The sequence below is a fragment of the Sceloporus undulatus genome, chromosome 6 (genome assembly GCF_019175285.1).
Source record: "Sceloporus undulatus isolate JIND9_A2432 ecotype Alabama chromosome 6, SceUnd_v1.1, whole genome shotgun sequence".
NCBI classification, from domain to species: Eukaryota; Metazoa; Chordata; class Lepidosauria; order Squamata; family Phrynosomatidae; genus Sceloporus; species Sceloporus undulatus.
The window spans coordinates 132,137,374-132,165,304 of NC_056527.1; the positions used below are offsets into that span (position 1 = coordinate 132,137,374).

Below are 27,931 nucleotides of genomic sequence, written 5' to 3' on the forward strand. Positions count from 1 at the left end.
CTTGCAACATCTCCCGCTGTCCTTTGCTCAGCATCTCTTCGGGTGGAGATCTCACGAGCCAATATTCCCCGGCTTTGTAATTTCAGATCTCTGGGCCAAGATGGAAATGGGGCCATCTGAAAGAACAAGGCGGATGCCTTTGACAGGGAGCCAGTGAAAAAGACGCACACACCTGTCTCCTGATGCTTGCCTAGTTTGCTGCATTGCAAACATGGGTGCATCCTTCTGACATCTCGGTTCCTTACAGAACTCAGAAAGTAGGAAGAATTCAAGAGTTATAAACTCTCAATTCTTTTTGCGGGCTCCAAAAATCAGGGGAACCATTTCAATAAGGCTATCAGTCATGATGTGCTGTTGACATTGTTGCATGCAGCACCAAAGATCCGCTAAGCATGCCAATGGAGACTGGGTATGGTGATTCGCACACTTCCATTTGTCATTTTCTATTCTCTTCGCCCACATTTCACATTGTGCATCCTGGCAGCATGCCTCCAAATATACCTGAAACCATGAGTATGTTGCCACCCAAAGTGAAATTATTCTTTTGCCAATAATATTTCAACAACAAGGGGAGCCTTTCCTGGGAGGTTCTCTTCTTCTTCCCCCTCTCCCTCCTTCTTTCTCTCTGCCTCTGAGCTATTTTTAATTGAATTAATGTACCCATGCACTTCTAATTGATGCCACTTTTCCCTGCCAACTTCTCATGAACTTGGCTGTCTCCTCTTACCAAAGAACTGGGAAGTTTTTTTGGGTTTTTTCTGAGTCCTAAAATTGGAAGCCACTCAAAACATAGGTGCGATCGAGGCAGATTTGGGTTCGCCACTGCCCCTTTTGCAAAAAGCATCCAATGTTTTAAGAGATGAGAAGGCAAGGGAGGAGAAGGAGAGCTGGGAAAGAAATACATCTGCGGTCAGTAGAGCCAAGAGATCACGAATACACACACTACAGAGAAAGTGTGCTCATGAAGCTTATGAAGAGGCTGGCTTTTTTACTTCTGGCTTCAGTCCTCTTGGAGTCGGAAAAGGCGGGCGTCTAAATATAGGTGTTGTGGAGATGATTAGGCCATAGGCTGCGAGAGGAGGCATTTTAATGCAATTACAAACCAAACCAGAGAGAAAGAGGAGCAGGAGGAGAACCGAATATGACAGCTCACTGCCCCAATGCCCATTTTGCAGCGCTGGGAAGCCGGCCTTCCCTGGCTGAGTCACTCGTGATATTTCTCCTATTCTTCTTCTTCTTCTGAGCTGGGAAACAAGAAAGAAAGACAGTCTTTTGGAATGCAAGATAGATGGCCTTGGTTGGCCAAGCAAGCCTGAGTCATGGTTTTTGTGCATTTGCAGCCGTGCATGTTGTTGTGTGCCTTCAAGTCATTTCTGACTTAGGGCAACCTTTAGGCGGCCTTATCTTGGGGTTGTCTTGGCAAGATTTGTTCAGAGGTTTGCCATTGAGGCTGAGAGTGTGTGACCTGTCCCAGGTCACTCAGTGGGGTTTCATGGCCAAGCGAGGAATTGAACTCTGGTCTCCAGAGTTTGCAGTCCAACACTCAAACCACAACAACAACAACAACAATAATAATAATAATAATAATAATAATAATTTTATTTCTTACCCGCCTCTCCTCAAGGCTCGAAGCGGATTACGACACAGTTAAAATGCAATCATTATATAAACTACACATATTAAGCTTCCTGGATATACATGTGCCATGCTAGCTCTCTAGCTTTTGCTAGGTACCTATCATCCAGCAGTTTTTACATATGGAAATGGTTGTTCAGAAACCTGATTTCATTCTGCCTGAGGTACAAGCTCACCCTACCCACCAATAGCACCACCAAAAAACCCCTAAGCCTCTATTATATTATTATATTATATTATATTACATTATATTACATTATTTGGTCTGAGATCCTACACTGAAGGGATGGAGCATAATTTTATGCTCACGGAGTTATGTGGCGGTTGTGCAATTCTTCATTGTTAGAGGACTGACAACGCAGCCCATATGCAATGTACATGTACATGGATGTACAAACATGCACAGTGCATGGTTGCACATGCATTTGGTTACTGTGGGTTTTTAATCCAAATAACTGCGACCCTACGTCAAACCTATCATGAGGTTTCGTGGCAAGATTTGTTCAGAGGTGGTTTACTTTGCCTTCCCCAGAGGCTGAGAGAGTGTGACTTGCCCAACATCCTCCAATGCGTTTCATGGCTGAGCAAGGAATCGAAACCTAGTCTCCAGAGTGAAGTTGAAGGCTTTCATTGCCGGCATCCATAGGGTTTTTTCTGGGTTTTTCAGGCTATGTAATAAACTCTTCTAGAACATGGCCACATAGGACCTGAGATGTCTTAACCCACACTTTGAATTGAAACGGCTTGGCAGTCACTGGAGGCACTTTAACAAACTCTAAACAGTCCCATGCATTTGTGGGCTTTTCACTTTGATATTGTACATATCTTTAAGAAGCAAACAAAAAATTCTGCTCCCCAGAGATTGAAATTTCCACAGCCAAACCAATAAGGTTTCCATTACAGCTAATGGGATTCATGGGGGTTAATTCCATACCTTGCAGAAGTCAAAAATGATTTCAGGCCTCTGAAACCATTTGCAAGTTAGGAGGTAAGTAAAATAATGCAATATAAGTGAGCCGTTCCTTTTGGGTCTGTTCCATCAACGCTCTTCATCCGTTGCAAGCATGTAGATGTGGGATGGGTTTTATATGGGATGGGTTTGGCAATATTTGCCATTTTATAATGTATTGGAATATGTTTTTAAAATTGTTATTGGGAGCCGCTTTGGGGAGAAAGGCAGGATAGAAATGAAATAAATGAAATGATAATAGATAAATAAACTCAAAACCCCAAATGGATGGAAAGAGGGAGGAGGGCAAGGGGGACCTTGGCTGCATGCAAGGGGACCCTGGGTTTTTATAGTTGGCGCCACAACCAACTACGCTTCCCAGAATCCCATGGCACTGAGCCGTAGTGGTTTAAAGCAGTGTCAAAGCGTGTTATTTCTCCCAGTGCGGACAGTGTCCGGAAGTTAGAGGATCCTGGGAAATGTAGTGGATTGTGGAATTAGAGTTTTGCAAAGTATAAAACCTGAGGATCCCCTGGTATGGAGCCAGGGCAGTTTAAAGCGGTGTCAAAGCAGTCTTGTTCTGCAAGTGCAGATGCTAGGGAATCCTGGGAAGTGTAGTGGATTTGCTTTGCAAACTTTAAAACTTTAGGATCCCTTAGCATGGAGCCAGGGCAGTTTAAAGCGGTGTCAAAGTGGGTTATTTCTGCAAATGGAAACACAGTCCTCTTCTCTGTCGTGCTTTCCCTTTGCATTGTTTCCATTGGAAAGATGTTTGCCTATTGAAGGGATGGTAGGACCCCATTTTGGGGGGAAAGGGCTCCTTTCTTGGGTCAGTTTGGGCATCCACAGCAGCAGGTGCCATCCAGGGGGCGTGGCTTATGAAGGGGGCGTGGCCTTGTCGGTCCCTCCCCCCTTTCCCTCCCTTTCATGAAGCCACCGCCGCCATCTTGGCTCCGGGCAAAAAGCGCTGTCCAGCTGAAACCTTATTTCGCACTGGATTTCCCTCTGGATTTCTTTCCTTTCTTGCATTTGGGAGGATGCTGTTTTCCAAATCCTCTCTTTTAAGGCTTTGCATTCCCTCCTTTTTCTTCTTCTCTCCTGGGCATTATTATGGTGTCCTCATAATAATGTAGGACAAGGCACCCCCGAAATGTAGGACACGAGCAAGGCAAAGCTGGGAGCCCCCTCCTAAGTGCTTTTGGAGGGCGATGCCTGGTGGGATGGAGGACGGGTCCTACAAAAAAAGGACAGGGTGCTCCACCTCCTGCTGGGACCCAGGCTTCCTTTGGGTCCGGCAAAGAGTAGACCCATTGCCCTGAAAGCATTGGGGGGTTGTTTTCCAACGCTTTTCTGACCTTGCTTCCCTTTTATTTCTGGGAAGGTTTTGCAATGGACCATAAAAAAATGCTAGAAGTGCATTGAACACGTGCAGAGTGCTTTTGCACGTGGGAACCCAGCCCGACACGTGTCACCCGCCCTGCTTTCTCCGCACCCCTCCCTGGTCCCTCTTTCGCTGAGGCTCCCTCTGCCTGGGTTGCTATTCACACGTAGCCTGCTGTACACGTGTCCAGGAGGAGGGTTACGTGGGAACGGACTGCCCTTCGAGGCGCCCTCTTGTGGCGGCGGTGCGCCTTGCAGACCCCTGTGGTGACTTTTGGGCGGTGTTCTTGTCGCTGCAAGGGTTGATTTCGAGGCTGAGAGAGTGTGACTCCTGGTTTCCCTTGGCCAGGCTTTTCCCAAGAGGTTGTCCTTGGCCTGCTTCCCTCCGAGGCTGAGAGAGTGTGACCCCTCCCAGGGCCAGAGGTCTTCCTAGGCAAGGCATGCTCCCTTGGCCTCCTCCCTCCCTCCTGAGGCTGAGAGAGTGTGACTCGAGTGAGCCCCTCCTGGGCATTCCTTGGCAGGCTCTGCCCCTTGCCCTGCTTCCCTCCAAGGCTGAGAGAGTGTGCCCTGCTGGGTCCCCTGCCATTCGGGTGCCAGGAGTCAAGATGGAGTCTGGGGGGGCGGTGTCGAGGGGGCCGGCGCTGGGTCCTCCTTCGCCCGCCTCCCTCCTGCCTCCCGCTGCCTCCTGCTGCCTCCCTTCCTCCGAAAGAGCCTCCGAACGAAGGAAGGAAGGAAGGAAGCAGCAGGGACCCAGCGGCGGAGATGCCCAGCCCTCCTCGCCCCCAGCAGCCCAGACGGTCAGTGGCCCCGGAGCCCTCGCCCTCGCCCCTCTCCTCCTCCTTTCCCCCTCCTCTTTCCCTTCTTCCCCCCCCCCCTTCGACATCGCTTCTTCTTTCCCTCCTTTCCCCTACCTTTCCCCCCTTCCTCTCTTCTTTCCCCACTTCTCCTTCCCTTCTTTTTCCTTTCCCCCTTTCTTCTTCCCTTCCTTGCCCCCTTCTTTATTCTTTTCTTTCTCCTTCTTTCTTCCCTTCTCCTACCCCTTCTTCCTTCCTTCTTTCCCCTTCTTTCTTCCCTTCTTTCTTCCCTTCTTCTTTCCCCTTTCTGTATTTCTTCTTTCCCCTTTCTGTATTCCTTCTTTCCCCTTTCTTTCTTTCCTTCCGTTGTCCTCCTTCTTTCCTCTTCTTTCTTACCTTCTTTCCCCCTTCTTTTTTGTTTCCTTCGCATTCCCTTCTTTCTTCCCTTTTCCCCTTCTTCTTTTCCCTTCCTTTCCTCCTGTACTCCTTTTTTATCTCCCTTCTTTCCCTCTTTTTGTCCTCCTTCTTTCTTCCCTTCTTTTGCCCTCCTTCTCATGCCCTTCTTTATTCCTTCTTTTTTCTTCTTTCTCATTCCGTTCTTTTCCCCTTCTTTATTCCCTTCGTTATTCCTCCTACTTTCTTCCCTCCTTTCCTCCCTTCTTCTCCTTCGCAGTATATCCCAGAGAGACGCAGGCGATGCTCCCTTGAGGCTCGCTTCTGCCTCCTCTTCCTCTCCTTCTTCCCAAAGTCCTTCTCCTCTTCTTCTGCTCACTCAGAATGGAGGACCTTTGGGCACTCCTCCCGGACAGAAGGCTGGGATGGAGGACAGGTCCTCTCGCTCGTCTCTTTCCCCCTCTGGCTCCCTCAGCATCACCATCTTCTTCCTCCTCCTCCTCCATCATCCTCATCATCCTTCTCAAGAAGGTCTGGGGTTTGGGTGGCAGAGCCTTCAAGAGTAAAAGGCGCCTGTTGCGCACCCCGATTCCGCCTCCAAAGACTTTGGGAAAGGATGCCGGAACTATCTATCCATCTATCCATCCATCTTTGAATCTATCTGTCTGTCCGTCCGTCCGTCCGTCCGTCCATCCATCCATCCATCCATCCATCTACCTACCTACCTACCTACCTACCTATCCATCCGTCTCTCTCCCTCCCTCCCTCCCTCCCTCCCTCTCTCTCCATCCATCCATTATATTTAAAATACTAATAATACGAAAGGGATCTGGGGGGGGGGGAGAGGGGCCCACAGGCGACAGGAGGTGACCAGGTCGGCCTCCATTTCCCAGCCCCCTTGTCCTCCGCTTTCCAGCTCCGGGGCACTTCCCAAAGGTCCTCCTTTTCTCTCGCTAGGAAGCCCTTATGGCTTTTCCCCTGGGGCCGGTCCTCCATTTGTCCTCCCCCGGAGGAAGAAGGGCGACCTTTGGTGGCTCACCTTTCTCTTTGCTGGCCCTGGGGCTGGGTCTGGGTCTGGGTGGCATCCTCTTTGCCCAGCCCTGCTTGGCTCGCTTTGCGCTCCTGGAGGGAGTGCTGAGGTTCTGGGGGGCTCTTGGGGATCCTCTGCCTGAGCCTTTGCCCCTTGCCCTTTGGGGACCCCCTGGAATGGGATGGGATGAGATAGGGAAGGCCCAAGAGGGGCTGGGACCTAGGGCTCTCTGCGACAGAGGGCTTTAGGGAGACTTAAAAGGAAGGGGTCTCTCCAGTGCCTTCCTCTGGGACTGCTAACCCCACAGTCCCCCAGACAGAACTTCCACAGCATGAGAAAAAGCACCTCTTTCGACTATCACTCCCATAATCCACTAACAGAACTTTCAGAGCATGAGAAAAGGTGTCTTTTTTGGGCTGTCCTCCCAGAATCCCCTCACCACAGCTTTGCCCCCAAGAAGGAGGACCCCATCCTCACCCTTTCCCCCAAGCCCTCTTTACTTGGTCCCAGTGACATTGGCAGATTTGTGAAGCTCCAACTGCTCCCTCTTTTTGAGGTCTTTGTCTTTGGAGAAGTCAGGGGCGGGCACAAAAGCACTGAAGAATTAATGGCAACCCCCCCCCCCAAGGAACTGAAAATCTAGACTTTCCAAAGAGGGGGGCTGTGTGCCTGTTGTTGTTGTTGTGTGCCTTTAAGTCCTTCCCAACTTATGGCAACCCAAAGGTGAACCTATCATGAGGTTTTCTTGCAAGGTTTGTTCAGAGGAGGTTTGCCCTTGCCTTCTCCGGAGGCCGAGAGAGTGTGATTTGCCCAAGCTCAGGTTTCATGGCTGAGCAGGGAATCAAACCCTGGTCTCCGGAGTCATAGCCCAACACTCAAACCGCCTTGCCACCCTGGCTCAGTACCCCCAAACGGATAGCATGCTGGCACCTTGAGCGAGAAAGTTGTGTGTGGTGTCGTTTTTGTCTGGCCAGGAGGTGAGGATGAGAAACGACAAAGGTCTCCCAGTTGGTGCAACTCTGTTCCTGCCCCTCTCCAGATCATGTTATCCCTTTGGACCTGGCTCAGCCTCTGCTGCACAGTTTGTACACATTTGGAGATGTTCTGGGGTGCTTTGGCCACCCTGGTTTCCTCCAGAGCAAGTCAAAGTTGGAAGAAGGGCTGGATCTGGGTCGCCCAGCCCCTGGGAAACCTGGCTTTCTTTCCCCGCAACTACCTCCATAAAGGGGGAAGAGACAGCTTCTGTTTGGCATGCGCATGGGGATGATGATACTTGATGTGCCTTGCCTCTTTGTGCCCTCATGTGTGTGCAAGGAGAGAAAGGAACCTGCAGTCTCCATGCTGCCATCGGGGCTTATCACACCGGGGCTGATTTCGGCATTAAAGAGAGATTAAAGCGCATTTAAAGCATCCCGTAAATGAAGCGGAAATGGCGAGTAATTGTGCAAATGATTGTCACACCAATGGCGCAAAATGAAGTGATAATGGATATGCATTGTTGCTGAAACCCTGGAAGTAAAAAGCTGTGTGTTAATACTCCTCTGTAGCCACTTTAATGGCGGGTTTTGTGCAACGTCGTGTGAAATCGTTTTGCGTAATTATGCGATTTTTCCCAGAATATTCACTGGATAAACTCCCGATCTCCTTCGTGTGATAAAACGCCATAGAAAAGTTGCAAGATTAACTGCTTTTTCCTCCTCCCCCTTTCAGCAGCGGAGTACAATATTGTTTGGAAAGCTTCTCTGGGACGGAGGTGGTAGTAGTAGTCATAGTAGTGACTCTCCAGCCGGATTGTATCCCCCTCCCCCTATTTACAGCGTGTCCAGTCGGACTGTCTTCTCTGCCTCCATCCTGGGTCCCCACCCCACTCCCTCCAGCCCCCTTTGTCTCTCTCTGTGAAAGAGGGGTTTGTTGGACAGAGGTGAAAGCAAAGCAAAGAGGCCCCACCGCCTCATCTTCCTGATCCTTGCCTTTGGAGAGAGAGAGACGCACACACAAACACACAGAGAGAGTCTCCATTGGAAATGGTCATGATCATTTCATCATCTTGGGCTTTTTTGAGGTGGTCAGAGAATCTCCTAAACCCATCTCTCCATGCCATTGTGGTTGGCTTACTAAAGGCAACAGGGCTTGGGTTGCTTCATCGGCTGCTTGCGTTTTGCTCAGGATGGGAGCCAAGGTGGATGCAAACAAAGTGTAGCTTTGACGAAAATAATAATAATCATTATAGCAAAAGAAGAGATTGAGAAATAAATGCAACAAGTGAAATTAAGTGCAACCTTAATGTAAAACAGTCTAAGAGTACTTAACATACAACAACAACAACATGTACCATCTATATCTTTTTGTGTTAACAAAGTCATTTATTGTAACGTTGATTGAGGTATAACAGTAATCTGCATGCCTTGTATGAATCGTAATAGTTACAAATCTGAAATGATATTACTCTTATGTATACAAGCATTCAACATAATTTTGTAATGCTTTGTTATCAAAAAGAATAACTATATTCAAGATTTAATGACTTCTAACAATGAAAACGATACTGAAAAAAAAAAGAGTGTTTAACACAGAACAGTGAGAATAAAAGTGCAGCACCCCGACCCATTAAAAGATCCTTTTGCAACAGGTAGTTCATGGCCCATTTTTTCTTTTCTGGGTAAAATAGGCCTCTGTTTGCTGGTAAAAGGAGAATAGAGACAAGATCAGCCTAGACTCCAGTGCGAAGGAGTTCCACAGACTGCAAAACGGATGTTAGCTTTTGGGGATTCTCTGCAAAATCGAACAAGAGGACTCAGTTCGGTTTCACACTGCTGCTGTTGAATGCCTTCAAGTTGCTTCCAGTGCATGGCAACCTAAGGCAAACCTATCATGTAGTTTTCTTGGCAAGGTTTGTTCAGGGAAGGTTTGCTTTTGCTCTCCTCTGAGGCTGAGAGCATGTGACTTGCCCAAGGTCACCCAAAGGGCTTCCATGGTTGAACTGGGATCTAAACCCTGGTTTTCAGAATACTAGTCCAGTGCTCAAACCTCTCCACCATCTGGGCTCTGGGCACTGTTGCATGGAGCTTAATTCACAATGTTGCATGGGGCTTAATATATGTATGTATATATTTCTGAAACCAACCAACCAAAGATCACTTCTCTCCCATCCCACCTCCCTTATCTTTCCTTCTTTTTTTGGACAGAGATCTGACCCACCAAGCAGCCAGTTCTGGGCGGCGCAGCGGACAGACTTCCTGATGCCTGAACCCTGGGAGCGTTATGGATTTGACTAAGATGGGGATGATACAGCTCCAGAACCCCAGCCATGCCACGGGGCTCCTTCAGAAGGCCAACCAGATGCGGCTGGCGGGGACCTTGTGCGACGTGGTGATCCTGGTGGACAGCCAGGAGTTCCATGCCCACCGGACTGTCTTGGCTTGCACAAGCAAAATGTTCGAGATCCTCTTCCACCGCAGCAGCCAGCATTACACCTTGGACTTCCTCTCGCCAAAGACCTTCCAGCAGATCCTGGAGTATGCCTACACGGCCACCTTGCAAGCGAAAGTGGAAGACCTGGATGACCTCCTCTATGCTGCCGAGATCTTAGAAATTGAGTATCTGGAGGAGCAGTGCTTGAAGATCCTGGAGACCATCCAGGCCTCGGAGGACAATGACACCGAGGCCAGCATGGCTGACGGAAGCACCACCGAAGAGGAGGAGGACCGGAAGGCCAAATACATGAAGAATATCCTCATCTCCAAGCATTCCAGCGAAGAGAGCGGCTACTCCAGTCTGGCTGGCCAGAGCTTGACGGGACCTTTGGTGGAGCAGAGCCCTTCCGTTTCCACCTCCTTCGGACTCTCTGCCATGAGTCCCACCAAGGCTGCTGTGGATAGCCTGATGACTATTGGCCAGTCGCTGCTCCAAGGGGTGTTGCATGGCACCCCTGAGGACTTGCATGCTGCATCTGGTGGGCTCCGTCCTGGTTCCTCAGAGGTGAAAACGGAGGCCATGCAGGTGGAGGAATCCGGCAACCATGAGAGTCCTCGGGCGTCTGATTCGGGCACTTTGGACCGAGCGGAGGACAAAGGCAAACAAGGGCCTGGCACCCCGACGCGGAGTAGCGTCATCACCAGCGCCCGAGAGCTCCACTACCCCCGGGATGAGAACTCCGATCAGCCATCGGAGGTGGTCCATGGCACACCACCGGCAACGGGGGGGCTCGGAGCTGATGGCCTCCTGCCACGGGGAGAAGCCCATGGGGATCTATTCCATGCTGCCGAACCACAAAGCCGAGGCTGTCTTGGGTCTCCCCTCTGCCATGGGTCCTGCCTTGCAGGTGCAGCCGGCCCTGGCAGTCTCCATGGACTTCAGCGCCTATGGAGGTCTCCTCCCGCAGGGCTTCATCCAGAGGGAGCTCTTCAGCAAACTTGGAGAACTGGCCGTGGGGATAAAAACCGAGAACCGGAGCATCGGTGAACAGTGTAGCGTCTGCGGAGCCGAGCTGCCGGACAATGAGACGGTGGAACAGCACCGGTAAGAGCGTTACGTCTTCCTTCCGCCTCTGGTTCCACAATCAGGCCTTGCTCTCTGTGGTCTCTTTCACGCTAGGCAATTGTCGCACCTTGGACCCAGCCATGATTGCATGCTTTGGGATCCTGGGATTCATAGTGCTGTGAAATATTGAGAATGCACTTGCAGAGAGCTCTAGCATGGGCCCTTCCTCACTACATAGTTGTATGTATGAGCTCACTTTAACTGTCATGGCTGCATCCTGTGGAATCATGGGATTTGTCATTTTTTTGGTGAGGCACTAAATCTCAGCCACAGAGTTCTAGATCCCTCATGAAACTAATTACAAATCCAACTTTTTCACGGGATGCAATCGGGGCAGTTAGCATGAGACCAAAGTGCTGTAATTCAACCAAACCTGCATTTCCTTCTGAAGGTCTGCTGATTTGTTTATCCAGTGTTTTAAAATTAAAGTTCGAGGAATGAGGGAGCGTTGCACATGTAACTCCTGATGAGAAAAATAAGAATCAACAGGATGAAAGTACACTAAACTGAGACTAACCCATAGGCATCAGGCATATAAACATATATATGTATATGTATAAGTATGTGTGTGTGTGTATGTATCTCATGCCTATGGGTTAGTTCTAGTTGAGTGCGCTTCCATTGAATCAAGTGTTCATTTAATATGTAGGTAAATCCCATAGTTTGCATGGGTCTCCTCTAGCCGGTGCTTGACTTGATCTCTATATGATGATGCCCAGGAGGAACACTTGCATCTTTGGCAGATGGACCAACCTCCAGTGACTTTGATAGAACTTATTTCTGCATAGGTCTGAATGGTCAGCTATTGCCAACCCAGGCCTGAAAGTTACCAAACCCTGTTATCTTTTCTTTTTAATTTCAAACCACCAGTTCACCTCCCCATCTTAAGAAGTACATTTCCTCCTTCTCTGTCTCCTCCAGCCCTTGTATCTATTAGGTTTATCTCCAACATCCAACGTTTGTGTAGCAATTATTTTTGGCAGTGGGGCATTTTGCCATTGAAATGGGGTGATGTGTCCACATGTGTGGAAGGAGGCATTGTTGTTGTTGTTGTTGTTGTTGTTGTTGTTGTTGTTGTTGTTGCTTATTCTAAGAGGCTGTAGGCCAGCAAGGGGGATTTCACACCTTTTGATATCCAGTCGACCAAATCCACATTTCCAGAACCAATATTCGACTCTAATCAGAGTTATCCTTCTCAGAATTTTGCAATGAACTTCTCTATCCAACAGTCCAAATGGTGATATTCACAGTGTGTATATATATATATATATTTGAGGAGTATATTTGAGTGTGGAAGAAAGCAGAAAAATGAATGAAAACTGCAGATTAAGGAAAATTGCATCTATTGGGTAAACTCGCATAGAAAATGCACACATTAGGAAAGAGGCATGCACATAAAATGGTAACAAATTTTCATGCAGATCTTAGAAAAAGCGAGAAACAAATGTGGGGATGAATTGGAAGAAACATAACATGAGGCATAAAGTGGAAACAGAGGGAAATTATTATTTGCCACGGTTGGAAAACTGGAAGAATTCATTTACATCAAAAGTGTGTGTGTGTGTGTGTGTGTGTGTGTGTGTGTGTGTGTATATATATATATATATTTGTGAACATCACACTGTGTTTGATGCACTCATCTTGCTTTTTGGCTTACCAGACATTGTATTTTTTGGACCTGTTGATTGCTTTTTCCCCCCTGAGATGAGATGACTAAAAATGGTTGCTGTCCATTTGCGCTGGCAGCATTAAAGCAGCCGTTAAAAGAGATTAGCACATTAAAAGCGCATTGAATTGATCAGTATTTCACCGGTATGTATATTTTTTTTAGTGGTGTGGGAAATAAATGTAAATATCACGATCTTTACTAGGCAGAAGTCCCACTGAGTTCGGTGAGGCTTATTCCAAAATAAGGATTACAGCATGAACAACTAGAAAAAAGCAGGTGCTGTTTGCATTTAAATAGTATTGGCTCAACTGAGAGGTGTACTGATTTTAAAATAATGAACTGAAATAACTTGCAAACTGTGAATGTGTGTGAATCCATTTCGACAGAGTCCAGTTCCTCGAAATCAGGGCTTTTCTTTTAAAAGTCCATATGTATGTATGTATGTATGTTCCCTCGGTGGCTTAATTCAGCCGTAGCAGTTTTAGTGAATAAATGTTTCCAGGCCTCAGCACATAATTGATCTTTTGTGTTCCTTGAGCAAACTTCGAGGGATGTCTTTGGGGACGAACCCGAGAAAATGATCCCACTAAAGCTCTGTTACTTTGCAAGTATGGTCTTTCCCTTTTGTAGTTGGTGGCAGGTCCGGGTATCCGCTTTCTCATCTCTTCGGCTGCTGGTGCAAAGAACCAAAAGCCTGGCAAATTTGTTCTGTGGGTAGAAAAGGGGACATGCAACCCCATGCCTTGCGCACCGTTTTACCAGCCAGGGCAGAAAACCGAAACTTTTTTTTTTTGCCTCTGAGTGTCTCGGTTGAGCCTTGTGCAAACATTTGGATTGGATATACGGAGTGGAGCATATTTCTGGTGTGTCTAATACTGTGTCAACATATTTACAGGGCTGGCCGCTAATGGGATTTGGAGAAACAATGCTGGATCTGCTCTGAAGTGTTTTTAATGGACCAACCGGCTTTAATTACCGTGGTCCAAATGGACAGAATGTATAGGAGAGGCTCTTGTCTTTGTCCATTTGTGGAGTGTGTGTGTGTGTGTGTGTGTGTGTCTGTGTGTCTGTGTGTGTGTGTGTTTGAAGACTTCTGCAATTTGTTGGGAGTCTTGACACTTGCATTCTCGAAATTGCAAATCCAAAAGTAATGATAGGTGGCTAACCGGAGGTTACGTTTTGTCCTCCCTTTCTGCATCTTAAGGGTGGGTTTAAGACTGTGCAGTGGAGTTTGGTGAGTTTTAAACACCCTGATATCCTGAGGAATAGCACCATCCATAAACAGGATTGTACTATCCATGTGCAGGATTATAGAGCCTGAGATCCTATGTTGCTTCACCGCAGCATGAATATCTTTTGGCAGAATCACACTGCACAGCCCATGTTACTGAATACCAAAGTAGTACATCAGTGGCCTGTGTGTACAGATGACAATCCATTATGAAATTGCAATGTGAAATGCACAAAGGCATGCTACTCTGTGTACTTTAGTACACAACCACACATGCACAACGTTCCTCCATGACCAAGTGTCTTTATGCAGTTGTCCCCAAAAATAAATACATTTATCTTTCTGCATCTTAAGGGTGGGTTTAAGACTGTGCAGCAGAGTTTGGTGAGTTTGAAGCAACCTGAGGGATAGTACCATCCATGACCAAGATTATAGAGGCTGAGTTCCTATGTTGCTTCAGTGCAGCGTGAATATCTTCTGGCAGAGTTGTATTACACAACCCATACTACTGAATACCAATGTAGCGCATCAACAGACAGCGTGCATGGCAGGCAACCCGCTGTGACATTGCAGTGTGCAATGCACAGAGGCATGTTACTCTGTGCACTTTAATGTGCAACCACACATGCACAACATTGCTTCATGACCAAGTCTACTTACGCTGCCCTTGTGCCATTGTGCATTGTCCAAAAAATAAATAAATCACATAACATGAGAAATGCAACTTACATTTGTCACCCACGGGATGCCAGCCATAAAATGTGTGTATGTGTTTAAGGAGAAAAGAGAGACACACAGAGAGGGCGAATGAAACGGAAAGGCAATGTTGGCTTAGGACATGCCAACATCTGGATGCAACTTGGACCAGTTGGCACAAGTGATCTATTGGCTTCCCACCTGTGCAATGGCAACACAACTGGCTCATTTCTTTGCACGGTTACACTGTTGTCCTCAAAGAAAAATGCAAAAGCACTGAGGAAATGGCATGCATTTATAAAAGTGCGATGGAAATTATGAATGACGCTGTCCTACTATAAAACAATGCATTGCTTTCGGAGAGACAGAACCTTTCTTGGAAAGTTAATGGTGGTTCTATCTCTCTCTGTTGCTAAGTTGCAATTTACCATTTGTCCTAATTTTTAATTTTTAATTTTTATATGTTGCTGCTTTAAGCAGGCTTTTTGTGTGCAAGCAGGGCAGCTTCTTATCGGGATGCTTTCCCTGTCCTTTTAAACTTTTGTGTGCCTTTTGAACGCTTTTATACTGTGTCATGTTGTGGTCTTAATCATTTTTAAAAAATTATTGTGAAGCTTATTTTAAATGATACTGCCTGGGATCCACCTTGGGTCCCACTCTGAGAGAAAAGCAACATTTAAATGAAATAAATAATAATCATAATATCATTATTTTTGTTGGTTCAGGGAAGGGAGAAGTTTTATTTATATTTGCTTGAGTGCCATGACTTGGTGACTTTGACACATTTTGTGGTTTGGAGATTTTAATGCTGAACATGCTGAGGTTTGTGAGAACTCTCCAATAATATATGCCAGGGTTAGGTTTTCTTAACTTTGCAAAGTAACTGGCAGGCTCATTGTGAATTACTGAACATTATGAGTAAGGAGGAGGATTTTTGTAGCCTTAAGAAGCCTTTCTTTCTCTCTTTTTGGTAAAAGCCCCCCTGTTTTGCAGTCTTCTAAGTGCAATTGGAGCAACAATTATGGCTGTCAGAATTATTTATTTATGATGGTCTTAACATGGTCTGGGTGGTTTTCTTGTGGGGGGGGGAGACATATAAAGCTTATGGATGCAGTCATCTCATAAATGCAGTCTATGTATTGTACTAGGATTTCATGAGACCGGGGTTCGAATCTGCACTCGGTATGGAAACTCACTAGGAGACTTAGAGCAAGTGATACTATCTCAGCCTAAGAGAAATGGCAAACCACCTCTTCCATAAATCTTGCCAAGAAAAGCCCACAAGAGGGGTCTCTGTATATTTAGAGTTAGCATGCTGTAGTGGTTTCTGTATTAAGAGTTACCCTCCGACAGACCAGAGTTCGAATCCCCACTTAGCCCTGGAAACCTACTTTGTGATCTTGGGGAAACTCTTCCGAAGATGTTTTGCCCAGGCATTTCTATGGAAAGGTTGGATTATTTGGAGTTGACTTGACTGTTATCTAACAGCAGCAACAATTGGATTGTCAACTTGCAATCGCTGTTTCAAAACAGACATAGCACAGTGTCTAGGAAACTTTACCAATGCCTCTTGACGGTTATGTTTGTAACCAAGGATTGCTGGGGAAATATCCAGAAACATGCAGGAATTAATTGCAAGATTTGCAGAAGGTTTGACATTTTGCATTACCTTCATGAAATGACACTAAGAACATCAGTGTGAACTTAGTTTCTACCATTTGCTTGTTGCATACCTCTGTGATGTATTTATTTGTTACAGGACAAGGAATGCAAATCTTTCCAAGCAAAAAAGTCTTTTAATCAGATGTTAATACTGGAAGATTTTCGGAGCTAACAAGTAAAGCCATACCTGTGCTCCTTTTCTAGCCTATTCGTGCCCTTCCGAAAAAAGAGCTTAGAAGATTATGCTGTAATAAAGTTGTAAATCTTGAAGGTGCCACAAGGCTCTTTTGTTCTAATTCTGATTCTTCCAAAAGTTCTTATGGAGCGGTTCACGCAAACGTCAGCTTAGCGTCTTGATGATGCTGCCTTTTCAAATAAGAAGGTTGGCACCATTGAAGTAAGGCTGGCACCATGCTATCCATCTATCTTTCCTTCTTATGATTTTGACTTATTGAACCTGTATCTGAATGTAAAATAAAAGCTTTCCTAGCAGGTTCAGGGAAGTTCAGGCTTCATCTAATGTTGCTGTTGATAGTAGCTTTAAGATGCAGACGGGGAGAGAAACCTTCCAGTTCAAACGCTTAAATGCAACCATGTTAATGAGAGCATTAGGCGCATTCCAAGAAAGCAGGGCCATGATCCTGCCAGAACTGAGCACCTTTTAAGTCCATTTGATTTAGGAGGAGTGAAATTAAGCATGAACTTTAACCAGCCACTGGACATAAAAGGTACCAGAGTGCCAAACTTTGGCTGATGAATCGTGGCCAAGGCTTGGCTTGGCTTGGCTTTTCGGTCGACTTAACTTCATCGTTCAGTTTAGTTCAGGTCTGTATTCCTACACAAGTCAAACCTATCATGGGGTTTTCTTGGCAAGATTTGTTCAGAGGAGGTTTTTCATTGCCTTCCCCTGAGGCTGAGAGTGTGTAGCGTGTCCAAGGTCACCAAGTGGGTTCATGGCTGAGCTGGGAATTGAACCCTGGTCTCCAGAGCTGTAGTCCAACACCCAAACCACTACGCCACAACCAGGGCATAATTCTGCACACAAACCCATTGTAGGATTTCAAACATCAGGGCTCCCCAATTCCTTCCAGCTTCAAAGTTGAAGGCTGCATGCACACTGCAGAAATACACTCGTCCCTCCACATCTACAGCTTTGATTTTTGCACATTTGATTATTCACGGATTTTATTAATATGTTCTCTCTAGGAATATCTAAGTCCTCCAGTGCAACTTTGTGGTCAACTTTAACCACTGAAGGACTTAGAGATTCCTAGAAAGAACACTACTCTAGGTATTGGTAGCTCCTCCAGCGAATGGCCAATGTCTGGCAGATGTTGACCACAGAGTTGCACTGAAGGACCTAGAGATTCCTAGAGAGGTAAAAACATAGTGTTTTTGTTATTTGTGGTTTGTCCACTTTCATGAGGGTCCTGTGCCCCTAACCCAGGCGAACGTGGAGGAACGAACATAATCCATTTTGACATCACTTTAACTGCCATGGCTTTCTGGAATTGTCGTTTGTTGTGGCCCCAAAGCGGTATCAAACCAGATTATTTCTGCATTGTGCATGCTCTCCAAAGTCTCTCTGGAAAGTAAAGGAGGGACTAGTCTGTGTTGACAATGATTGCTTCCAGAGTCTGGAGCCAGGCTTAGCGCTCTCTTGTTTCTTGGGGATGGACCTTATTAGCAGCACCTGGCATTGTAACCGTTAATGGAAACCAGTGCTCTGGGTTGCATGAGATGTGGCCCTGTCAGCCAGCCCTTGCCATGCAAGGAAGTTCTTATTAGCTTTATGGCCAGGAGAACTCAGCCCCCCCTTCCCTCCCCAGGCCACAAATTCAGGAAATGAAGGCTGCTGCTAAGGTTCGCAGCCCTGACCCCAATCGTGTAACCTGTGAGCGCCAAGGGGACCCTTCCTCAGGAAGTGTGGCGGCCAGTTTGGCCCTCTCTGGTTCTTGTCAGGGGGAAAAGAGGGAAGGCATTGTGGAGAGGAGCTGCCTTGAACTTTTTTTATTTATTCTGGATTTATTGGGGAGTGAGAATTTAGCTCCTTTCCAATGGGGTCAACCTCCTGGTCTGTGGCAAGAAAATAACACAGAGAGAGTCCGGTGGCATCTTTAAGGCTCACAGATTTATTGCAGCAGGAGCTTTCATGGGCGCAAAAAAGGAGGGGGCAGCCTTAAGTAATGCATGAGTTAATTCATTAAACACCTAGCTAACTCATAGCACACCTTTTTACCAAATGTGGGACTGATCTGGCTCACAGCAGAGAATCAAACAAAGCTCAAAGATTAAAACAAAACTTGTTTTAATTTTTTTTTTAATGATTTAGAGTTTAGGACACCCGAAGTAAGAGGAAATTTCTCATCTTGTGAGGCTAAAGTCAGAGGAGGCTCTCTTTCCCCCCCACATGACTGTGATGTCGACATTTTCCATTTCTTAAATTAAATGAAGGATGATGCAAATCCTAGAATGGAAAGGGCCTCATGGACCACTGTGTTCAATTCTTTGCTCATTGCAGGATCTTCAGCTAAAGCATCAACAGTAGGTAGTTTTCCAGCCACTTCTTGAAGAAATCGGGAAGGAGACCGTACCATCTCTCTTGGCAATTGATTCCATTGTTGAATCGATCTTCGTGTCAAGAAGTTCCTTCTAGTGTTCAGTCAAAATCTACCCACCTTCAACTTAAAACCATTAGACCTGGTTCAACCCCCCAGGGCAGAAGAAAACTGCCCTCTCCCCTCCTCTCTCCAACAACCCTTGAGATACAGTCCACTCTTTGTTTCTGTGGCAGATTCGATCCAAACCTTCCCAAGTATAATGAAAAATGCAGGACCTCAAGTCCTTTTGTCCTTAATGGCGAGAGCAACATGTGTGCACCTGTATGTGTGCACCTCCATTGGAAGCAATAGGGCTTGCCATTGATGGATGCAAGTCTACGCATATCCAGAGCCCACTGTATTGGGTTCATCATCTCAATGTTTAAAAAAATCTTTTGAAAAGAGTACCCTACTGCTTTTTTCACTGTATCAACAACATTCAGAAGCAGGGGCATCATTAGAGGAGGTAGTCACCCAGTGCGCTGGTGGGGAGAGGCTGCCTTTCAGGTCTGGTGGCTCCATTGACTGGAAAGTAACCAGAATTTGCAGCTTCAGCAAACCTGGAAAAGGTTGTTGAAGAGAGGAGAGGAAGATGGGAAGGTATTACAACATGATCCGCACCAGGTGTAAAATATACTATTATGAAAGTACCACCATCCCTGAGATGGTGAGACCAAGTCCCACAGTCATTCAAAGGGGTGCATTTCAACTGTAATCCTACCTACATCCAGGGATTACTACCTGCATGTAGTAACCTGTTGGGAACTGAGAGGAGGGGAGCTTTGTATTCCCACTGCATGTTCCCTTGAAACTGCTGTGGAAAGAGTGGGACACCCTCCCCACACATAATCACACCCTGTTTCACATTTGGTCTGATGTGGTGGCCCAAGGAAGGGAGATTTTTTTGCCACTGCAAAAATTTTGGGTGGAATACCCTTGGTGACTTAAACATAGGAAGCCGTTGGACTTTTTTGTTCCATGCACAATGTCCACAGTCACTTTGAGGTTATGCAAAACAAGCAAAGTGGTGTGTGTGGTGCAATGGTGCATAGAGATGTACATGCGATGTGTGCACAGTGTACAAGCAGCCGCTCCTGCAACATGCATGGCACACTTGACTTGTGCATTCGGTGTATAATAATAATAATAATAAAATTTTTATTTTTATCCCGCCCTTCCAGGGATCAGGGCGGCTAACAACAAGATTAAAATACATACAATACAGAAAAAAGTTAAAAACCATAAACACAATAACAAATAAAAAGCCCCTATAGCCCAACCTCATGGCCACGGAAGAGGAGGGAGGCCCACAGGATATTTATTCGGGGAATGCCTGCTGGAATAGGAAGGTTTTGAGATCCTTCCTAAATTGGGCCAGGGTGGTAGATGAGCGGAGCTCAGTGGGCAGCTTATTCCAAAGGGCTGGGGCAGCTATGGAAAAAGTCCTCCGCGAGGTGGAAACTAATCTGGCCCCAGGCGCCTTCAGTAGTTGCTGCCCAGACGTTCTGAGGGTGCGAGGCGGAATGTACGGGGAGAGACGGTCCGTTAGGTATCCTGGGCCCAAGCCATGTATGATGTTGCTGCACAGTCCATATGTAGCTACTGCAAGTAAAGAGCTACTATACGGAAGCCCGATGTCGTATCTTACCCATTAGATGCATTTTTCATGTATTTCTGTCTGGATGCAACAAGCCAATGCAATCATTTTGCAACCATTGCATTCTGAGAGTCTGTAGTGAGAAATATCTGAATGAGTTGAAAGGAAGACCATCCTTTGAAAACTTCTTATCATCTGTCAAGTTTCAGGATTGGTTCTTACTCTTTCTTTCTTACTTACAGTATTGGTTTGCACCCTGACCTAACCTCAAGAAATGTTGGTAGTGCTCTCTCTTTCTTTCTCACTATCTGCCTCTTTTTTAATCTGGAGGAGGGAAAAAGATCAATTTTGGGGTGAAACCCTCTCCTCCTCTGTTGCAAGGTGAGGAGAAAAAGGAGGAGACGACGAGCAAAGATCATGGAAATGTTTGGCAATGGGTTGCCCAGAGATGCCACTGGAAAGCTTGTAAATATCTGAGCGATGCCAAACTTTAAACTAAGAAGGTTGGGCAACCAACCGCTCCTTTTTGCTCACTTGGAAGAGATGAGTTTTCTTCTCGGAGGGTGTGAGCAGTTTACCTTGGCTTCCTTTGCAGCGAATGAGATGAGTAAAAGAGAAGAAAAGGATTCTCTTTTTCATTCATAGTCAGCCAGCATTGCACCCACCCTGATGTTATCAAGGAACAACGTCTTTCAAGAATAATAATAATAAGAGTAATTACTGAATTATTTCCCATCAGTCAAACACGGGGAGCTGTTTCAGGATCGCCTTCTGCTGAGAATTGTGTGTGTATGTATATCTGTTTGCAGTTAATTTTAGTGGCACGCCGATCATGTTAACTGTCCGTAATTGCTTCCAGACATGGCCGAGGTTTTTGTGTGTTGGGATGAAGGGTCTGGTAAGTGCCTACTTCCTGTGTAAATTAGCTTGTTCCATTCATACTGGCCAGACCTGGATTGTATCATTGTGGCTGCAATTGCACTCTCCTGCCCAGGCAGCTAAAGGCTGGAATCTTTCTCTTTCTTGCAGTGGAATGTGTGTCTCTGTGTGTATATCATCACAGTTGTGCATCACTGGCTTTGTTTTGTGGGTGGGCAGGACTAAGTGATCTCTGGGGAGTCCCTTTCTATGTGAGCAACCCTTTCCTTCTTGGCACCAAAGGCTTACTTAGTGACAGGTCAGCTTGACATCCTATAATGCTCGAAGCCAACTTTTCCAACCTCACACTTTCCAGATGTCCTGGATTATGAGTCCCATCACCACCCAGCCAACTTAGCTCCATTGCAGGTGAAGATGAAAGATGGAGTCTAACAGATCCAGAGATTATGAGGTTAGGAGAGCTTGATCCAGCTGGACCAGCCATTCCTAAAGCATGCATCCTCCAGATGTTGCTGGACTAAAGCTGCTCAAAAAGCTCCGCTGTAGGGTTTGGCAATTCTGGGAGCTGGAGTTGTCCAAAGACAATGGTGGATTCAAGGGCCACAGGTCTACAGTGATAAAACATCAGGGCATTCAGGTATATTTAAATGTCCCATTCTCATCTATGCGTTGTGTGCCTTCAAGTTGGGTCTGGCTTACGGTGATCCTAAGGCAACCCTATCATGGGGTTTTCTTGGCCAGATTTGTTCAGAAGAGGTTTGCCATTGCCTTGCCCTGAGGCTGAGATAGTGTGATTTGCCCAAACTCACCCAGTGGGTTTCATGGACAAGCTGGGAACCAAACCCAGGTCACCTGAGTCATAGGCCAACAACACTCAAACCACTACACCAGGCTGGTTTTTCAGAATTTGGAGCCTTTTCTTTCTGTCACCCTTCTTCCTGCTGTCATCCATTGAAAACAGAATTGGACTGTGACTCTGAAGACCAGGGTTCGAATCCTCTCTCAGCCATGGAAACCCACGGGGTGACCTCGGGCAAGTCACACATTCTCTCAGCCTCAAAGAAAGGCAATGACAAACGTCCTCTGAACAAATCTTGTGGAGAAAACCCCATGACTTGAAGGCATCCAACAACAGCAACAACAACAACAGGGAATGCTAGATGAATCTTTTGGTTTGAACCAGCAAAGCTGTTCCGACGACTGATGGGAAGGAAAGAAAAATGCTGCAGAAATGGGAGTGCTGCCCCAGGAAAGCAATCTGATGTGAAGAACTGTTTGAGTTCAAACAGGTTTAGTTAATTAAATCTGTGCAAATTTGCATGTGAATGAAAAAATAATCCAAAGCGAAAGAGCATGCCCTTTGTTTTTAGATATTGCACGACTCTATCTCCGAAGCAGCAGCAGGCGTCACCTTCCGAGGGAAGGGAACATTTGCCGACAGTGGATTAAGAATAGTTTCCATTTATAAAAATAGCCTGCTCCTTATTATATATATTTTTAATCAGGAGGTAGTGGTTTTGTTTTCTAAAAAGTAGCTGATGGAACCAACTATGGGCTGGTGAAGCTGTAGAACAAGGATGGGTAAAGTATGCCCCTTGGGATTACCAAACATGGCCCTTGAAGCTCTCTCCTAAAATCTCCATATCCAATGTTTTATGCATTTATTTATTGGATTTATCCCCAAATAGGATCATTTTAAAAAATGGGCCAATAATTGGGTGATTATTAATTTTTTGCCCCACAATCCTGGCACTGTTGGTCCCAGAAAGCCTGTATGTTGAAGGGAGGAAGGGTATTATTAAAATAATCCATTGTTGTTGTGTATCTTCAAGTCATTTCCAATGTATGGCGACCCTAAGGCAAACCTCTCATGAGGTTTTCTTGGCTAGATTTGTTCCGAGGACAGGTTGCAGATCACTAGGCCACACTGGCTCTCAAACACATGTGTATGTGTATATATTATATACATACATATATAATAAAGGTAATGTCGATGTGGAGCTCAAGACTGGCAGGTAAGCCATCACAAATTCTGTATACTAGCAAGGTATGTTTTTGCAAAACCGGGGAAACACAGAATATAGTGAGTAATGGATATCAGAAAACCAACTGTAGCATATAGTAGCACCAACTATACCATGAAGAGAATGACAAAACAGTCAGTGAAATATGACTGAGCACAGATTCGAACCCTGGTCTCCAGAGTCGTAGTCCAGCACTCAAACCACTGGCCCACGCTGGCTCTCAAAATGATCTGCACCGGTTGTCAAATATATAGGGGACCTTGGATTTCCTCTGGGGTTTGGTTCCATGGACACCAAAATCCGTGGATATTCAAGTCCCATTAAATGCAGTGGATGGTAAAATGGTGACCCATATATAAAATGGCAAAGTTTTGCTTTTTGGAAATTGTATATTTCTTGGAGTATTTTCTGTTTCTAACCATGAATACTTGAGTCCATGGATAAGGAATCTATGGATACAGAGGGCCGATTGTATTCAGTACACCGCTGATCTGAGGTTTAACTTTTCTTGAAACTGGATGGAGAAGTAAGAAGGGCCATACCTTCCTTTAGCGATATATTAATTTGGGTCTCCAAACCATTTCCCCCCGTCATACGCTTCCAGGACAGAAATGAGAGATGGAATATTTGGCTGATAGTCAATATTTGTCTTCTAACCGACCAAGTTTGGGGGCCGGGGAAAGAGATGCGTTGCTCTCCTCGCAGACCGTGTCTGTACAAGAGGTTTGCCTTTTTTATCGGAGTATATCTCAGTTTAACTGATAACCTTGTGGTCTGTTTAGCTATGTATGAGAAGCTGATTATCTCTTTTAAAAACTCCAGGGTTTTCTGATACGCGGAAGGTGAACTGTCAAGGGGGAGGGAAATGATTTCAGATGGAGGAAAAAGATCTCCAGAGTGGCAGAATGAGTAAAAAGGGGCCACGGAAGGGGAGCAATGAACAGAATGGGGTTACGTCTTAGTCAGATCTGGTGATTTTGTGTGTGTGTAAAATAACTAAATAACCAGACAAATGCTTTGAATGATGTAAGCTAGCATCGTGCCTGAGACTTATCTATGTGTAAATTTCCCGACAGAAGCAGATGGACACTTTTGTATGATGAGAACAAAAAGTTGCAGAAGGAGGGTGGCACATAGTACGGCACCATTGTGCACAAAGTGTGGCTGTCGGTATACATTTAGCATTGCACATGCAGAGATGCAAGTTTTGGGAGGTGTTACTTTTGGGAACGGTTCATCTTGTTGTTCACTGGGGTGTGATGCTTAGGGCCCACGTTGGTGTGTGTTGGAGAGTATGAGTCCAATAACCTGGCACAAGCCCTCTGCTTCCTGTTGCAGTCATCTTCCTTGATCTGTCTTGGGGAGATTCCAGCGTGTGTGGTTCAGTTGTGTGGCGTTGCACATTGTGGCTTTGCTGTACCGTGTTTACAGAACTTAGCCAGCTATTTAAAGAACTCTGGTATCTCCTTCAGGGGTTTATTGTACCGGGAAGCAAACAAGACACGATACAAAGTCCGATCTCTCTTTCGTTTGCGGTTTTCGTTGTGCAAAAAGCACAGTTTAGGATGATTGTGCATGGGTGCGTGTGTGAGAAAGATATATATATTTATGGACTGTGTTTCCAAACTCTGGACATTGGAAGAAAGCATTGACCAGCTTGGTATGTAACTCCAAACACCCATTGGTCAGTGGCGACTGGACTCTCCTTGTCTGTGGGGTGATGAGTCCACTCCAGAGTTTACTCTGGACAGTAAATAAGTTATTTACGGCTGCATCTGCACTGCAGAAATAATGCAGTTTGACACTGCTTTAATTGCCATATGGAATCCTGGGATTTGTAGTTTGGTGAGGCATTTAGCCTTCTCTGTCAGAGAGCTCTGGTGATGCAACAAACCATAAATCCAAGGATTCCTTGGGGTGGAACCATGACAGAGAGGTGTCAAAATGCATTAATTCTGCAGTGCAGATGCAGGCTTAGATAACTAATTTACAGTTCAGAATAAACTCTGGAGTGGACTTATCACCCCACAGACAAGGAGAGTCCAGTCGCCACTGACCAGTGGCCATGAAAACCCACGGGTGGCCTTGGACAAGTCACACTATCTCAGCCTCGGAAGATGGCAATGGCAAACCCACACTGAAGAAACTTGCCAAGAAAACCCCATGATTGGTATACCTTAGGGTCTCCATAGGTCAGTAATGACTTGACAACAACACCAAAGTAACGAGTAGTAGTATAGTTATAGTTGCGGGGGATTGAAATAAAGACATTACTTTGACAAAAATGAACTGTGCCTCCCCCAATTAAATTTTCCTTCAGTCCTCAAATTTCTAGTATCATATAAAACTTCAGTTGAGCATTTAGAAATATGGTTTAAGCATCCAAAACAAAGGGGCAGGCAACAGGAATGCAAACACAGCAAATGGAGTTTGCTAGGGCAATGATTTTCAATGTCTCCCTCTCTGCAATGCCAGAAATTTGAGGAACGAAGGGCAATATCACGGGGGAGGCAAAATTATTGTTTTGTGGTGCGATATTCTTATTCAAGGGTAATTAACAACCACAAATTCTTATTCTCTCTTGTAGCCAGTCCACTGGGAAAAGCATTTGAAGACTTTTGCCCAAGGTAAACTAGGGACGGTTTCCAAAATGAATGGCAATGCATCCTCTTGTTTTCTCTCTCATTGGTATCAGAGGCCACTGGTTCATGTATTTTTCAAGTCTTCCCCTTTACAAATGTATTTATAGTAAAGCACCAAAGAGGAGAGAGTCAAGAATATGTCTGAATCATCTTTCTTGTAACCATCCATCATGACCTAAACGAAAGCAACGTTGCTCATTGTGTATCTGTGGTGTTTTTCTTTTTCCCTTCAAAGAATGAAAAAAAACCAAACCCAAGCATCACTCCCTTTTTTCTTTTTAAAGACACGTTCTGCTAATTTGGGAGTGTGAACGTGGAAACTTGTGAAATAGAAGTTACTGATTTTAACTGCTGTGCATTTTACGGTTTAAAAATAATTCAACTCGCCGCTTTCTTTTTCTTGGATTTCTCATTTCTGTGAATGGTAAAAAACGGGGAGTTGGATGGCAAAGCAAAATAAATTTGGTTCCTAGTCATATCAGGCTAAGAGACTGGGATTTATTTTATATATTCAAGCCTTATCTTGTGCAAAATTCGCACGTGGTTGTTTTGCACAGAAAAGATCATTTTCTGCACAGGAAATAGTATATATTTTTGTAAGACAACCTAGCAAGGTGGAGTTGCATTCCTCTCCATCAGTCTGAATGGAACCTCTCTCGTAGTTGGAAAGGATAGGTCAGAATTTGCTCTCCGTTTTCTTTTTTTGATGTTTTCAAAATTTGCAAAATTGGATGGAAAGAACCAGAGGCCTTTAAAAATTTGAATGTTGGAGAATTGGAAACAAGGGACCTGTTTGCATGGACCAAATAAAACATCCTCCTTCTGTCCTCTTGGTAGGGAGTCCATATGATGCACAGTTCCATTGCTTGCCCTGCTGAAGTCTCAGAGAGCTCCATTGCTGGAGTCTCCATAGCCCCTATTTCTCTAATCTCTGAAAGCCAAAGCGCACAACCAACTGCTGTTGTGGAGCAGAGATAAAGCATGGTACCATAAAGCAAACTGAATAGGTGATCCTATCTTGAATATATATCTATAGCTATACCTGTGTGTGTGTGTGTGTCTGTCTATCTATCTATCTATCTATCTATCTATCTATCTATCTATCTTTGTGTGTGTGTTTTCTCTATCATGAACTGTTGTGACTATTGGTTGCTGAATTCTTGTGGCACTAGCACATTATCTGTCAATGGCTTTTGTGGGTGTAGAATGCTTTTTGCAGATTGCACCAACTGTATTTTACATTGAACTATACTTCTATTGATGCGGCCAATGCGATTTTAGGTATAAGTATAATATCTAGATCAAGGAAGGTAATAGTGCCACTCTATTCTGCTCTGGTCAGGCCCCACCTGGAATACTGTGTCCAGTTCTGGGCACCACAATTCAAAAAGGACGTTGAGAAACTGGAGCATGTCCAAAGGAGGGTGACCAAAATGGTCTGTCGGGGATGCTTTGATTTGTCAGGAATGCTTTGATTTAGATTTCCTGCATGGCAAGGGGTTGGACTGGATGGCCCTTGTAGTCTCTTCCAACTCTATGATTCTATGATCTTATGAAACTACATGGTGGTTTACATTGAGCCTACATTGAACCTACACGGAGAAAGGTTGGATAAAAATTAATTAAATAAAAATAAGTTACTAGGAAGAAGGAAATTCCAGGTAACAGTAAAGGATCCTCCCTCTCTGTGTCACTTCAAATCTGTTTCCAGTTATTTATTCATTAGGTTAATGTATATGTCAACTTTCTTCAGGAAAGGGACCCATTATGGCCACTTTTGACAAGCAAAACTTTCCGAGGAGCCCAAGAGTACAGTATGACCCCCATATTCATGGGGGATACATGCCCAGATTTATCATGGAAATGTCAAACCACACATAATACCAAATCTTATTGACATGAATGACTTCTGATTGAAATTAACCATAGAGTTGTGCTAGAGAACACCTCTCTAGACATTTCTAGGTCTTCCAGTGCAACTTGATTGTCAACTTCCACCAGGAGCATATGCTAGAACCATGCAGGAGGACCAAGAAAATGCCTAGAGAGAACTGAAACCGTAGGTACCAGTCCTGCGGATACAGAGATCATACACTATATTCTCCCTTTCCTCCCTTTCTTAAAGAGATGGGCTAGTAGAAGTACCTCCTTGCTTGCCAGAGCAGAGCCAGGATTTCCATCGTAAATGGAGCTGATGAATTGTCGAGTCCC

General features: G+C 45.4%; 1 protein-coding gene across 1 annotated transcript in view; it reads left to right on the forward strand.

Moving 5' to 3' along the window:
- The first annotated feature begins 4,638 nt into the window (after window positions 1–4,638).
- The window catches only part of ZBTB16 (zinc finger and BTB domain containing 16), a 165,604-nt gene continuing 142,311 nt past the window's right edge, over window positions 4,639–27,931 (forward strand). The window contains 3 exon segments of the mRNA XM_042471100.1: window positions 4,639–4,761; window positions 9,367–10,363; window positions 10,365–10,699. Coding sequence (XP_042327034.1) covers window positions 9,443–10,363; window positions 10,365–10,699 — 1,256 coding nt within the window. The 5' untranslated portion in view covers window positions 4,639–4,761; window positions 9,367–9,442.